Below are 14,727 nucleotides of genomic sequence, written 5' to 3'. Positions count from 1 at the left end.
GCTGAATCCAGATCAGTCCTGATTCTGCTGGAACTTTCTACAGCCTTTGACACAGTCAACCATAAGATTCTGCTCTCCACACTCTCCTCGCTGGGAATTACAGGAACTGTTCTTGACTGGTTTAACTCCTATCTCTCAGGTAGGTCCTTCAAGGTAGCCTGGAGAGGCGAGGTATCCAAGCCACATCACCTACTTACTGGGGTACCTCAGGGATCAGTGCTTGGACCACTTCTCTTCTCTATATACACAACATCACTGGGACCCATCATTCAGGCACATGGTTTATCATACCACTGCTACGCCGATGACACACAACTCTACTTGTCTTTCCAGCCCATCGACACCATCGTGACTGCTCGAATCTCTGTCTGCCTGGCAGACATCTCGGCCTGGTTGAAGGATCACCACCTGCAACTCAATCCAGCCAAAAACGATCTCCTAGTCTTTCCAGCCAACCCTGCTTTCGAACACAACATCACCGTGCAGCTGGGTTTGACTACAGTAACGCCTTCAAAAACGGTTAGAAATCTAGGGGTAACCATTGATGACAAACTAAATTTCACTGACCAAATCTCAAAGACCGCAAGATCATGTAGACTTAAACTCTACAACATCAGGAAGATAAGACCCTTCCTATCTGAACATGCCACACAACTTATTCGGTCACTTGTCATAACTAGACTGGACTACTGTAACACTCTCATTGCAGGCCTCCCTGCATGTGCCATTAGACCTCTGCAAATGATCCAGAATTCAGCAGCATGTCTGGTCTTTAATGAACCAAAGAAAGCACATGTTACACCACTCCTTGTCTTTCTCCTCTAGCTTCCGGTTGATGCACGTATCAAATTCAAGGCTCTGATGCTGGCATACAGAAGAGTCACTGGGTCTGCTCCAACATACCTAAAATCGCTTCTGCAGAGCTACACACCCAGTAGAAGCCTGCGGTCGGCTAAGGAATGTTGTCTTGTTGTACCGACACAAAGAGGCACAAAATCACTTTCTCTGACTTTCCGCTTCATCATACCACGTTGGTGGAATGACCTTCCCAACTCCATCCGTGAAACAGACGTACTCTCTGTCTTCAAAAAATGACTTAAAACGCATATTATCCAATGGCACTTAACTAGTCACTAACAAAAAACAAACAAAAAAATTAATTTGCACTTATATGTCTTGAATACTATTCTGATCCTTGTGAAACTTTGTAATATGGCACTTTTGTACCACTGTCTCCTTAAGATGATTCGCTTATGTTTTCCTCTTTTGTAAGTCGCTTTGGATAAAAGCATCTGCCAAATGAATAAATGTAAATGTAAGACATCAACCATGAAGTTAAATCTCCATCGCAAATAGGTCTATGGTAAACTTCTGACCCACTGGGAATGTGATGAAAGAAATAAAAACTGAAATAAATCAATCTCTCTACTATTATTCTGACATTTCACATTCTTAAAATAAAGTAGTGATCCTAACTGAGCTAAAACACAGGGAATGTTTTCTTTAAAAAATAAATAAATTAAGTAAATAAATTTCATCAATTGTGTTTAAAAATATTTGGCTATGGTGTATGTAAACTTCTGACTTCAACTATATATATTTTCATTGGCATGAAAGTTTCAAAAACAATGTTGCCAAAGCATCATATAGAATAAATAAAATAAAATAAAAGCTAGACAAATTTTTTCCAATAACTTGGACAGTATATAATATAATTATTAGTAATATATAAATAACAGCAATATATACATTATTATTATTATTATTATTTGATAATTTATTATTATTTATTATCATCAGATTTGTTCTTCGGAGCCAAGCAGAGTTATCATCTCTCTTTCTCTCTCTGTCCCTGGCGGCACTTCAGGATATTAGTTGGTAATCTGCCAGCACACGTTACACACAATCTCCAGTCATGCTACACACCCTGCTCTGGCTAGCCTTGCATTGATGACCCATCAAGATGTTTACAAATGTGCTAGAAACTCCATATGTGCCCGACAATCTCTCTTACAATAGCAACTGCAACAGAGCTCTGATGAAGTGCAGGAGAGAGTCGTGCTTCAGGCACCTACTACTGTGAGAGAGAAAGACATGAAGGAGTGCTTTTGATTTCACAGCTTGGGCCAGTCTGGTTAATGTCTCTTGACACCAAGATATGGAGGTATGTGTGTGAGTATGTGAGAAATCACAAAGAACAGTATCCCAGCGGGATAATCTTAATGAAACTCCCATTAACTTAATGTCTCCATTCAGGCAACCGTACGACAACACAATCATTTCTGTCTCTGTCCCTGTCCCTGAAGGTCACAGTGGGTTTGAGTGAACGGTAGACACCATACTGGACTGTTCATGTGTGCTCCCCTGCTTAAAAATGTAAGAACGTAAAAGCTAAAACCAGCCTCAGCTGCTTGACTGGTTTTAGCTGGTCCCCTAGCCTGGTCAGGCTTGTCAGTTGACTGGTTTTAAAGGGGTTTTGGGGTCTTCTAGACTGGGAGACAAGTTAGACCTGGCTTGGAGACCAGATTAAAGGGATTAGGTGTATCCAGAATATTAGAGGTTATTTATATATATATAATTGTAAAAACAAAATGCAAATATTCTGATTTCTGAAAGTGTGAAAGAACTATTTTATTGCCTTGATGCTCATCTGGATATATTCCCGGTTATAACGCTCTACTCTATCAAGTGATAATCATTTGATGAATTACTATTGCCATGATCACTAGAAAATGTACACAAACATCTCTTTAAAATAAAATTCTGTTTAACCTGCCTGTTTCTCGCTATTTTAATGCATTTAACCCCTGCTCAAACTGCATTGCCATTAATTCATTTTTAAAATGCAGGTTTTTGCACCAAAACATGACAAAACTGCCTGTGTAACATATATCCACCCAAAGGGACTGTTCACAGAAAACACGTTTTTGTGTCCTTCTGTTCTATTTTTTGTATTATTATTATTATTATTATTATTTTTATTTGTTTTATTGTTTTTAATTGTAAACATGTGCTAGACAGACATCTGCTATTTGACAATTGTACCACAGCCCACGTAGGATCGCCCTGTTATTAAGGGCGATTTTTATTTATTTATATATATATATATGTGTGTATATGTATATTTGTTTGTTCGTTTATCATGTTTGCACTTATTGACCCCTAAGACTTTTTTGTAGAGAATATTTCTTGAATAGCTTCATTTAAAACATTTTAAAAGTGTTTTTTTTTTATCTATTTTTTTTATTTTATTTTATTTTCTAACATGCATTTTCTTTTGCGGTGTATTGACAGAACTTTTTTTGACCCTTTGACTTCATTTTCACTTAATTAAATTCCTTATGCACTGTTTAGTGTATTTGTTTTCTTCACTTTTTTTTTTTCATTTCAAGCACTGATTTTGTTGAATCATCATAAATATTTACTATTAGATCAGCCTTGTGTAGTCTTAGTACAATGCTCAGATATCAATTTATCTCCTTTCTCTTCATTTATTTCTATAAACTACAAATATAAATATGATAAATATAACTATAAATAACTATAACTATAAATCTTTTCACAATTCATTGTCACAACTCAGAGGTGTTATATATGTGGCTCAGTTCTATTAGCACTCTTCTGTATGATTACCACCTCCAAGTTTCATGCCATGATTGGTTGTTCTCTGTGCCTTCCTCCTGTTCTGTTGCAGGGCAGTGGTACATATCCAGGTGGATGATGTAAATGAGTTCTCCCCAGTGTTCAGGGAGCCGCTGTACCATGCCATGGTAACCGAGGGCAAGATCTACGACAGTATACTTCAGGTGGAGGCTTGGGACGAGGACTGCTCTCCACAGTATAGCCAAATATGCAACTATGAGATTGTAACACAGGATACACCCTTTGCTATTGACCGCAATGGTAAGACTTGGATTCAAACATGTCTGAAAATAAACTTACAAGCGCATTCATACACCTGTGGATCAGAGTATGTGACCGTAGCAATGTATATCGTAGTGTAGAGATGTCCAATTTGCAAATGATTTGATATTTGAATCAGTTCCTTTTAATGTATCAGTTTTTTAATTTTATTGAAAAAAATGAAATAAAATAAAATTCTGAAAACATGTCATCAGTTTTAGAAATGGTTCACTGAAATGAACAGTTTGAATGAATCGGTTCCATAAATGAGAACACCCAATGCTAGTACAGTTTCAGGATTTTGCCTAGAGCCATATATAGTCAGTCAGAATGAAAGAAAGATGGAATTTGTGAAATATACTTGCAAAAATGATGGAATTTTAAGCTCCATTAAGGCATAATAAAATTAATCCATACGACTACAGTACTACAATACTTCACCCGAGATTTCTTTGTTATATAGTGATGGTTTGAATTTGATTACATTTTAGCTTCCATTTACAGTTCTTAATTCTGTCATTCATAAGCACAGAATTGATGACTTGTTTTGTTATCATTGGATGCATGAATGAATTAAACGACATGAATGAATTAAATCACCAGTTGTGATTACTACTGTGAGTGGTAATCTTGGAACAGAGTGGCCAGACATTTCCGAACACATCAGAGCTGTGTGTGTGTTAAATCAGAGGTGCGAGGACAGATCACATCGCCTTTTAGCTACAGATCAGACATCCTTCTCTCACCTGTGTCTGTCTGCTCCCTTCTTATGTTCTCTGTTGTGTGTCAACTCTGTCACAGAGCTGCTGTCTCTTTCATGGTCTCAATTCAAACTCCAAGCTCCCATCTCATTCACTTCCTCCTGAGGCTATGGGCTCTGCCAGCATGTACAGCACGACTGGCATTGACAGGACTTGGATAGTTCCAGGCGAGTGCCGAAATGATGCATGGACCACCAGAGTGGATGTTGTGCTGAGGGCTTTTGGCTTCATCATTTACTGTGGATCATAGGGCAGAGTGAGTTATTAAATAAAACAGGCCCACTAGCACTGTGCTTTTCTGTCCAGAGAGAAAAGGAGGAGGTGTGGGGATGGAAGAGAATGAGATAAGAAGAAAGATTGAGAGTAAGAGATGGGAGGAGCTCAGACAAAAGGTTTAGGGTCATTCCAAGGAAGTCTAATATATCTGGAGTGAACTATCCAGCATTCCCTATCTGTCACTCACTCGACATTGTGTTGATGTAGTGACACTAGGGGTCACCCTTGGGAGCCCCAAACACCTCTGATATTTGAGAAAAGGCCAATGAAAATTGGTGAGTGGAATTTGCATGCCACCCCCCAGACATACGGGTATAAAAGGAGCCTGCTCGCAACCACGAACAGTGTCTTTGTATTCCTCTTGCACGGATAAGTGCAGAGAACGCCCCTGGACGTTTTGGCAGCTACACTAAAAGAGTATATTTAAAAGAGTACTCCTCTAAAAGAGTGAGCACTGACAGAAAGCATCTTTTTAAAGATGGCTTTCCGTCTGTGTTGTTCCTGGATCTTTCTGCCTCTGATGGCCATAATCGCTGCCTCATGAGTATGGGCCTTAGCCACACTGTTACAGCATTCGTAGATGGTTCATGCTCTCACTAGGGCTGGACTGGTAATCGGCATACCAGACATTTTCCCGGTGGGCCGACATACTTTGGTGCTGATCGGGGTGGACTAACCATCGGTTGAACCAGTGGGTCGGCCGTGAAACCCGTGAATGTGCCATGATAAGCAAAAATTATCCGCAGCATTATGCAGAACGGACCACAAATCTGCACCGTGATATGCAGAAAAGGATAGCGAACCACCCCGATCAACAACTTTATCACCCCCCCCCCACCCACCCCAGTTACCGTCTGGTTGCCATGTAAAATTATTTACATGTTACCGTTTTCTCTTCCCAGTCCAGCCCTGACCATGGCAATGTTGCTGTCGTGGCTTTCCTTCTTCAGAGGGAAAGCCACCCCAGCTGCTTCTACCTATGGGTATCAGGCCGGGTATCAGACGGTTAGGGCTGGGTGCAATTTGGGGATCCCAATGGGAGCGTTTCTGCCGGGTGAAGCCCCACAGACGTCCCATTCGCCAGTACGCACGTTCGCCCTGATCGAGTTTTGGGATGAGACAGGCAGCTCGAACCAAGGCGATTTTAATGTCTCTTTCTGGGTTTGAGAGGACGATGAGCTCTGGATCGCTGTATCGCGGAGTGCAGGCTGGTAAGGTCAGATGCAGAAGATTTGGCTGGGTTCCCACCTTTGGGTGTGGTCACCCAGTCTGAGTCTGGCACGTAGCTGACTGCCATGCTTGCCTGGGCTGCCGTGGGTGGAACCCTCTACCCTACCCTAAGCCCTCGCGGCTTGATGACTGTCTCAGGGGATCAGAGTGCCGCTCACAGCAATGCCCCATACCGGTTCCATTCTCGGAAGTGCATGAGGAACTCACAAATTTGTGGCAGGCATCTTTCACTGCCCAGCCTCGGCTTCAGAGTTCCTCCACTCTCACTACACTTGACTGTGGGGCGGCCAGGGGGTACACAGAGATTCCTCAGGTGGATAAGGCAGATCCAGTGCACTTGTGCCCACAAAACGCAAAAAGGCCTTTAAGTCTACGTCGACCCAGACAGACAAGGCTTACAGTGCTGCTGGACAGGCCGTCTCCGCCCTGCATGCCTTGGCCCTCCTGCAATAGCATCATCCTCCGGACGATCTAACATGGCTGTGCAATCCTGCGCAGTTTGCCAGGCTCCCAACCAGGTTCAATGACGTCCATTTCACCTCGGTAGGAGGCAAGTACGCTGCTATCCTGCTTGCGGAAATCACAGTTCTTCTGCAGAAGAATGCGATAGAGCCTGTCCCTTTAGCCGAGATGTAGAAGGGGTTCTACAGCCCCTACTTCATCGTACCAAATAAAGTCGGTGGTTTGCTTCCACTATCACTCCAGGGCTCCCCCTATGCGGAAGCTATATGCCTTGAAGTGACGTCTGTTCGCCAATTGGTGTTTTCCTGAGGTGAACACCACCAGAGATGCACAGTAAGTTTGGTGCTTTCCTTCCTGCAGGAGAGGTTGGAGGGGTGGCTGTCCCCCTCCACCTTGAAGGTGTATGTGGCCACTATTATGGCACACAATGAAGCGGTGGATGGTAAGTCTTTAGGGGAAGCACGACCTGATCATCAGGTTCCTTAGAGGTGCCAGAAGGTTGAATCCTCCTAGATAACGCCTCGTGCCCTCATGAGATCTCTCCATTGTCCTGCTGGGCCTGCGTAGAGCCATGTATGAGCCTTTTTGGAGTCAGTTGAGCTAAAGGCACTCTCCCTGAAGAGGGCCCTCCTGACTGCGCTCAGTTCCATTAAGAGGGTTGGGGACCTGAAGGCGTTCTCTGTCAGCGAAATGTACCTGGAGTTCGGTGCGGCATACTGTTATGTAATCTTCAGACCCCGACTGGGCTATGTGCCCAAGGTTTCCACATGGAATGCATTTATGGTCGGAGATATCAAATAGGAATATCAACTTGAATGGAATGCAGCATGTACCCTGATGAAAAGCAACATTTAAATCCCAAATATTATCAGATAGATTTCCCAGTAGTGTAGACCTCCTTGGTAGATTCATATGAAAAATTATGATTTTTTTAAATGCTTTTTCGGGAGACAAAACAAAACAGTCATTCCATTCCATGGTTAAAAATAGGCTTGCCTGAGCATTAAGTGTCATTTCAAGTTCTGCCTTTCGTGTGTGGACGTGTTTTTAAAATATCAATTGGTATTTCTAGTTAGCTGCAACATAATGTATGATGTCCAAAGGCATAGGGTGTCTTATTCATTGTGAAACTGTGTTTTCTTAATGGCATGAATCACACTGAAGGCCTAGACCTAAAATGCACGTCCCACAAAGGTGATAAAGGCAGAGATCAATGAGGTGCATTGCAGTTCAACTGGCAGGTAATTTCGGTGTGGTTCGTTGGGATCTATCCTAAATCCAAGCTTCAGGCTGTGGCACATGAAGTATCTGATGTTTTACAGTTGGAGTTGGCATCAGTTCCTCCTCTGAAGTCCATCGTAAAAGACTGAAGTGATGTCTGGCTAACCTGGCTGTAGTTTTTTGTCATCACATAGAGACATGTAGCAGTGGAGTCCAACAACAAGCAGGAACGGAGTTGGATCTGGCCGGCTCTAGTAACCTTGGGATATGAATCCCGAGGTTGAATCAGGGAAACAAGTACAATAATATTATCATAGATGCCATTCAATTTATTGCAGAGTTATAGATTATGAGAAATGTTTCTTAGAAATGTTTCTGGTTCGACCTGACCTAACTAAAGCAGCCTAATTGTGAGTTGATCGATAAATTAGATGTATGCCAAAATAGATGAGTCATTAGACTTAAACTGAGTGAGTGTGTCTGCATCCCAAACAGTGTTAGGGGGACTATCCCATAGTTTTGGAGCCAAATAGGAGAATGATCTACCTCCTTTTGTGGATTTTGATATTGTAGGAACTATAATCCATCAAGTACAATATGATCACAAAATTCTGCCTGTTATTGCATTGTAGAAGTTAATTTAATTACTGTGGAGCTAGACCATTCAAAGCTTTGTATGTAGTTAACAACATTTTTTAATTAATACAAAATTTAAAAGGTTGTCAATATTGGTTCTAGTCAGCACTCTGTCAGCTGCATTTTGAACCAATTGAAGATTATTTATTACATTTTCAGTACATCCTCCAAGTAATTAATTAAAATAATCTAGTCTTTAGGTCATTCATTCATGAACGAATGAATTCATTTTTCGGCATTAGCTACAGAGCATGTGTCATAACTTGAAGTGAAAGAATGCTGTTCTAAAAACATTGGAAATTAGATTTTCAAAGGACAGATTGGTATGAAGTATAACACCTATTTTCTTCACTCTGGAAGACGACGTAACAATACATCCATTGAGAGTCAAATTATATATTAGCGGCTTACTTTTTAGAGGTTTTTGGTCCAATAATTAGTTCCTCTGTTTTGGCGGAATTGAGTAGAACGAAGTTTCTGGCCATCCAAACTTTTATTTCATTGATATACTCTGCTAATTTGGAGAATTGTGAAATTTCGTTGGATTTCGAAGAAATAAAAAGTTGGATATCGTTGGCAGAACAGTGAAAACTTATTCCACGAGTCTTGATAATATCTCAAAGGGGAAGCATATATAAGGAGAAAAGCAAAGTCCATAAAACCGATCCATGTTGCACTCCTTAACTTTTGTTTGATTTGACAAATTCCTCGTTTACACAGACAAAATATTAGCAGTCTGATAAACAGGACCTAAACCATACTAATGCAAGTTCACTAATGCCAACATAATTCTCCAGCCTATTCAAAAGAATTTTGTGATCTATGGTGTCGAAGGCAGCACTAAGATCTAAAAGCACAAGAAGAGAAATGCATCCATGATCAAATGATAAGAGAAAGTAATTTGCAACTCTGATAAGTGCAGTCTCTGTACTGTGATGGGGCCTAAATACTTATTGAAATTGTTCATATATACCTTTTCTCTGTAGAAATGAATGCATTTGGGAGGACACAAAATCTTCTAGTATTTTCAACATAAATGTTGAGATTTGACATAGGTCTATAATTAGCCAGTTCTCCAGGATCAAGCTGTGCCTTCTTAATAAGTGGTTTAGTAACTGCCATTTTAAAGTTTGTTGGAACATGTGCTAAGGATAGCAAGGAGGTAATAATATTAAGAAGTGGTTCAGAGATTACAGGGAATAAATTTTTTAAGAGCTTAGTTGGTATTGGATATAACATACACGTTGAGGCTTTTGATGATTCGTTAAGATTTGCTAGTTCTTCATGACCAATGACAGTGAAGATTGAAGTTGATTGAAATACCTCTAATTTTGTATTCTTCCACTTGCACTCCATTTTCTGAGCTGCTCTCTTGAGAGAATGAGTGTGATCATTGTACTATTGTGCAGGGATTTTTTCTTTAATTCTCTTTAATGGAAGGGGGTGGGTGACACTATCAAGAGTGCTAGAGAAGGACTGTATTTATATTTTCTGTTATTGCATGAAGTTCTTCTAGAGTTTTTGGATTACTGGGTATATGAGATATTCGTGAAGGTTAAAAGTGAAGCTATTAATTCTTGGTCAAAAGAATAGTTGTACCTGAACGATAACGTGGTATAAATTGAATGACATTAGTTGATCACAGCAAACAAGAGACAAGGTAATTATCTTAGATGTCATTGCTCTGTGGATTGACAGAGCAATGACATTATTATTGTAATCAAATTATCTGTTGATTACTATAGTATCAATATCAACTACATATGACAGAATTAAGTCTAGCATATGATTAAGGCGATGAGTTGGTCCTGTCACATTTTGTCTGACTCCAAGAGAGTTTAGAATATCGATAAATGCTAATCCCATTGTGTAATTTTCTATGTAAATGTTGAAGTCACCCACAATTAAAGCTCTGAGCAATACCAAAAACGTCACTGTAAATTGTAGCGACACCTCCTCTTCAACCTTTCAGCCGATGCTCATGTTTATAACAATAACCTGGGGAAGAACATTCAATAAAATGTATATATTCATCTGGTTTAAGCCAGGTTTCAGTCAAGTAGAGCACATCCAAACTATGATCTCTAATAATTTAATTTATAATTAGTGCTTTGGTTGAAAGAGATCTAATGTTTAGTAGACCTACCTTTTACAATATATGATGTTTATCTTAAGTTTTTTTTTCTAAGTTTGATCAATAAAATTATTTAGTGAGGGGTTAGTGTTTGGTAGTTCGGAGAACAGACACAGTCTCTATATGAAATCTAGGTTTATCTATGTGTTGTAGTTTATGTGACCTGTGTGACATCTCAAGGAAGCTAGCAGATATTCGGATTAACCAGTTTGTCTGCTTCCTGACCTGGGCCCCAGTAAGTCAGATACTATCACTGTTAAAACTATGAGCTAAATTACTAGAGAGGAGAACGGCACCTTCCCTAGAGGGATGGAGTCTGTCTCTCTTTAGCAGGTCAGGTCTACCCCAAAAACTCTTCCAATTGTAAGTCGCTTTGGATAAAAGTGTCTGCCAAATGAAAAAATGTAAATGTAAATTGTCTATAAATCCTATACTATTCTCTGGACACCACTCAGACATCCAGCTGTTCAGTGACACTAATCTACTAGAAATGTTATCACCATGACGAGAAAGTTTGATCTGATGTCAGACACCCGAGCCCAGAAATGCATTCAACAATAGTGGCTGGAGTCTCTATTTCCACTTTCCTTACAATAGAATCACCTATTAGTAGAGCTTTTTCAACATGATTCTCAGTGGGTACTCCACTGAGTGTGGAGAATCAATTGAAAACACTAACAGGAACGGGAGAGTAGTGTTGTTTTGCTGAGCAAGTATGCCATCGAGATATCACCCAACCGCCCTGCTGTGGGTGCTCTACAGCCAGAACCACAGAGTGTGTGTTGCTCACTGTTCTACCCGCATCCGAAACAGTATCTATAGGCTTCTCTTTCTCACTGACCTCCATTAGCATTTGATGCGTGTCTCTAACTTATTAAACTTCTCCGTCAGCCTGACTAATTCCTTAAATTTATCACATGTAAATCCTTCACTGCTGACGGAAGAAGCTATGGTAAACATGTAGCATGAAACGCAGGAAGAAATAACATGAGCGTATGCCATGACTTACCACAATTGTTTTGTTGTTGTTGTTATGGTTGCTCTTGAGTGACAAGAATTTGAGATTAGTGTGGTTCGATGTGGTTCCTCATTAGCAGAGGTTTGAGATTGATGTAATAATCTGTGTAAAACACAGAAAAGAAAACGAATGCGTGCAGTTGAGACACAAGATGTAGACAAGCAGGAAAAAAGAGAAGAAAAAAGAGAAAAGGGGTGCACGCTGTAAAATACGTGCAGTTGAAACAGTGCAAAAGCAGGAAAAAAACAAAGCACGTGGTAAAATGGCAAAGGATAAAATGATGAAAGTATAAGAATAATCCATGCTTAGCAGGCTAGCAAGCTACAAACACAAATAGAGGTCGACCGATTAATCGGCCGGCCGATTAATCGGCCGATTTTTTGCATTTTTTACATAATCGGCATCGGCCAATATCCACGCATATCAAGCCGATTATTAGGCAGGCGCATCTGTGGGCAGCCTAGTGTTGTTGTGGAACACGTGTTCGACACACGCTGCCCCTAGAGTCATTTTCCAGCAGAGTGACCAGACCTCATCCAGTGCCTAAGGAAGGAGCTAAGTTCCTTGGAGAAAACAGTAAGGGTTAAATTTGTATTGCATTTATGTTACTGCCAACTTCAAGAAAAAACGTGACAAACGCGATAGTTGACATGACGTTCGGCTACTTTGCATATTGATAGCGTAGTTGAAGTTGCATTATCACAGCAGAAGGGTTGCTATCATGTCACAATAAGTAAGCAAGAATTTTGCAATTACAGACAGTGAATCTGAGACTTTTATTTGTTCTGTTTGTGTGTCTTATATTTGAGAGGGTTGTCACTCAATGCAGAGAAATAAGTAATAAAAATATACCAACGCAGTATAGGCTAGTGAAGGACTGGCTTTGGTAAGCTCGGACGTTATCGGTTCTGCTGTCGGTACTGGAGAAATTAAGAAAATACATTTATTATTGCTATAAAGAGAAAGTTACTTTATCTCGCCAGCCATTTCTATGTATAATAATATGAAACCATTTGTCTGTGATGCAATTTAGCTATTCGCAGTGAGAGAGAGAGAGAGAGAGAGAACTCGCTCATGCGGTGCCACAGCGAGCACAAAACGAGCCTTGCTAAATGAGTGACAGAACTAAACATTCAGACATAGCCTGGATTAGATCTGTGATTATTAGTCTGATTTTATTTTAGATTTTGCCTTCCAAAGATTATAAAAAGAATATTTATACATAAGCCGCATTCTGTCTAGCACAACTTCCTTCCCTTCTCAGCGGTGCACTGACATTTCTCCCTAAAACTCAAACTTAACGTCAGAATCAGCACAATCGCTGATTGTTGTAAAATGCAGTCTAGCTACTGTTGCTAAATTGCGGGACGCGTTTAATAATAAAAAGAGGGCAAGAGATACCGTTCCCAAGGCGGCGCGCGCTCCGAAACACAACGCAAAGAGACAAGCAAAGTATAGGCTATTTTGGGTTTCATGTGCGCGTCTAAACGATCAAATATACACAAAAATATGTCAAAACGACCGGCTTGGAGATTCACTTAAACACAGTTTATGTCTTGGGGAGAAAATATGCTGCATCAGGAGCCTATTAGATCTGAACTCGGTCTTAAAGGGGAAGCGGTCTATTAAACGTGACGATTGAGCCATTACTGCGAATCAAACAACAAAAGGCAAAGAGAAAATCACTTACAACTCTTGAATGAATAACTTCTGCATTAATAAGCATTAATCTATCTATGATAAACTATGCTGTGTTATTTTACAATTGATTACTTTATTAGATTTCTTTTTAGACCACACCTGAACAGTAATGTTAGTAGACCTTCCTGAAATTAAATCACTGTGCCTATATAACGTTTATATTTGTGTAATATATATATATATAACAAAAAGAACCGTTAAGAATACCGTTAAAGTACCGGATCGATAAACAGTATCGGTAAGATTGTAATACCATTAAAACCTTAACGATACCCACCCCTAGTTATGCCTGTGCTTCTCTTGGATGCTCTGAATATTGGATTACGTGTCTGGATTGCCCCTTAATTAAAGCTGCATTTGGATCTCAACCTTCGTGTCTCGGAGCAGTTCGTAACACCTGCTTTGTTTATTTAATATATTTGTTATACATTATTTATACAATATGTTTTTACATTGTACATTTTTAATTTAAGTGTACAAGTGCAGATTGGTCAAGTGTTCAATAAATGTATTTGTTGAGAAATGTTGTCTATCTTAAGTAATTATGTGTGTTACATTTTATCTTTCAAATAAAAGGTTCAAATAAGAGGTTAAAATCAAGCACATATCGGCCAAATATCGGCCAAAATAAATCGCCAGCATTAATCGGCCATCGGCCAACCCGGATTTCAAAAGATCGGCATCGGCATCGGCCTGAAAAAAACAATATCGTTCGACCTCTAAACACAAACTTGTGCAGCGTGCCGGCAGCAACCAGAACAGGAACTTTGGTTTTCAAACACGTATGAAAACCAAATAATAATTTTTTTTTTTCTGTTCCGTTGGTGATGCTAGTTGAGGAGAAATAAATCTTTAAGAATGTAATTTGGTTATATTTTTACTTGTTGATATTTAGGGAAGCAATTAAAACATCTGAGCTAATTTATTAAAGATCTTACTTGCGATCTCAAAAACTAAATTGTTCTAGTACAACAAGGGACTATCAGCAGATTATATTACTAAAAATGTTTGGAACAAACAGCACACACATTTACCTTATTCCGTTTATATTAGGCACAAAGAGGCAACATTTGACAGAAAAGTTGAATTTAATGTTCACTTTCAAATTAAATTAAATAAGGGAGAAGGAGGGAGAAAGATTGATAAATACAGTAGATAAATATAAAGTGTGTGCCGGAAGGAGACAGAGAATGATTTGAAACTCAGAAAATCAGATATCAGGGGATTTTTTATTCAGTTTACACCACCAGCACAACTGAAATGCTATTATTAGGCCATTAAACTTTTGCTCTTTTTTTACTTTATGCTTTATTCTGTCTTCCACAAATGTAGGAATGCAAATTCAAGCACACACTCAGACACATGCTTTAAAGTTTTAGCTGCAC

The 14,727-nt window shown here is 39.6% G+C and overlaps 1 protein-coding gene across 1 annotated transcript in view; it reads left to right on the top strand.

The window, feature by feature from the left end:
• clstn2a (calsyntenin 2a) overlaps positions 1-14,727 on the top strand; it is a 333,541-nt gene that overhangs the window by 227,128 nt on the left and 91,686 nt on the right. Inside the window, exon 4 of the mRNA XM_052129308.1 lies at positions 3,695-3,903. Coding sequence (XP_051985268.1) covers positions 3,695-3,903 — 209 coding nt within the window. The remainder of the gene's footprint in view (positions 1-3,694; positions 3,904-14,727) is intronic.

This window comes from Xyrauchen texanus, chromosome 6, assembly GCF_025860055.1.
Source record: "Xyrauchen texanus isolate HMW12.3.18 chromosome 6, RBS_HiC_50CHRs, whole genome shotgun sequence".
Taxonomy (NCBI): Eukaryota; Metazoa; Chordata; class Actinopteri; order Cypriniformes; family Catostomidae; genus Xyrauchen; species Xyrauchen texanus.
Note: the sequence above shows the minus strand (reverse complement) of the source record. Positions and strands in the feature narration are given on the sequence as shown.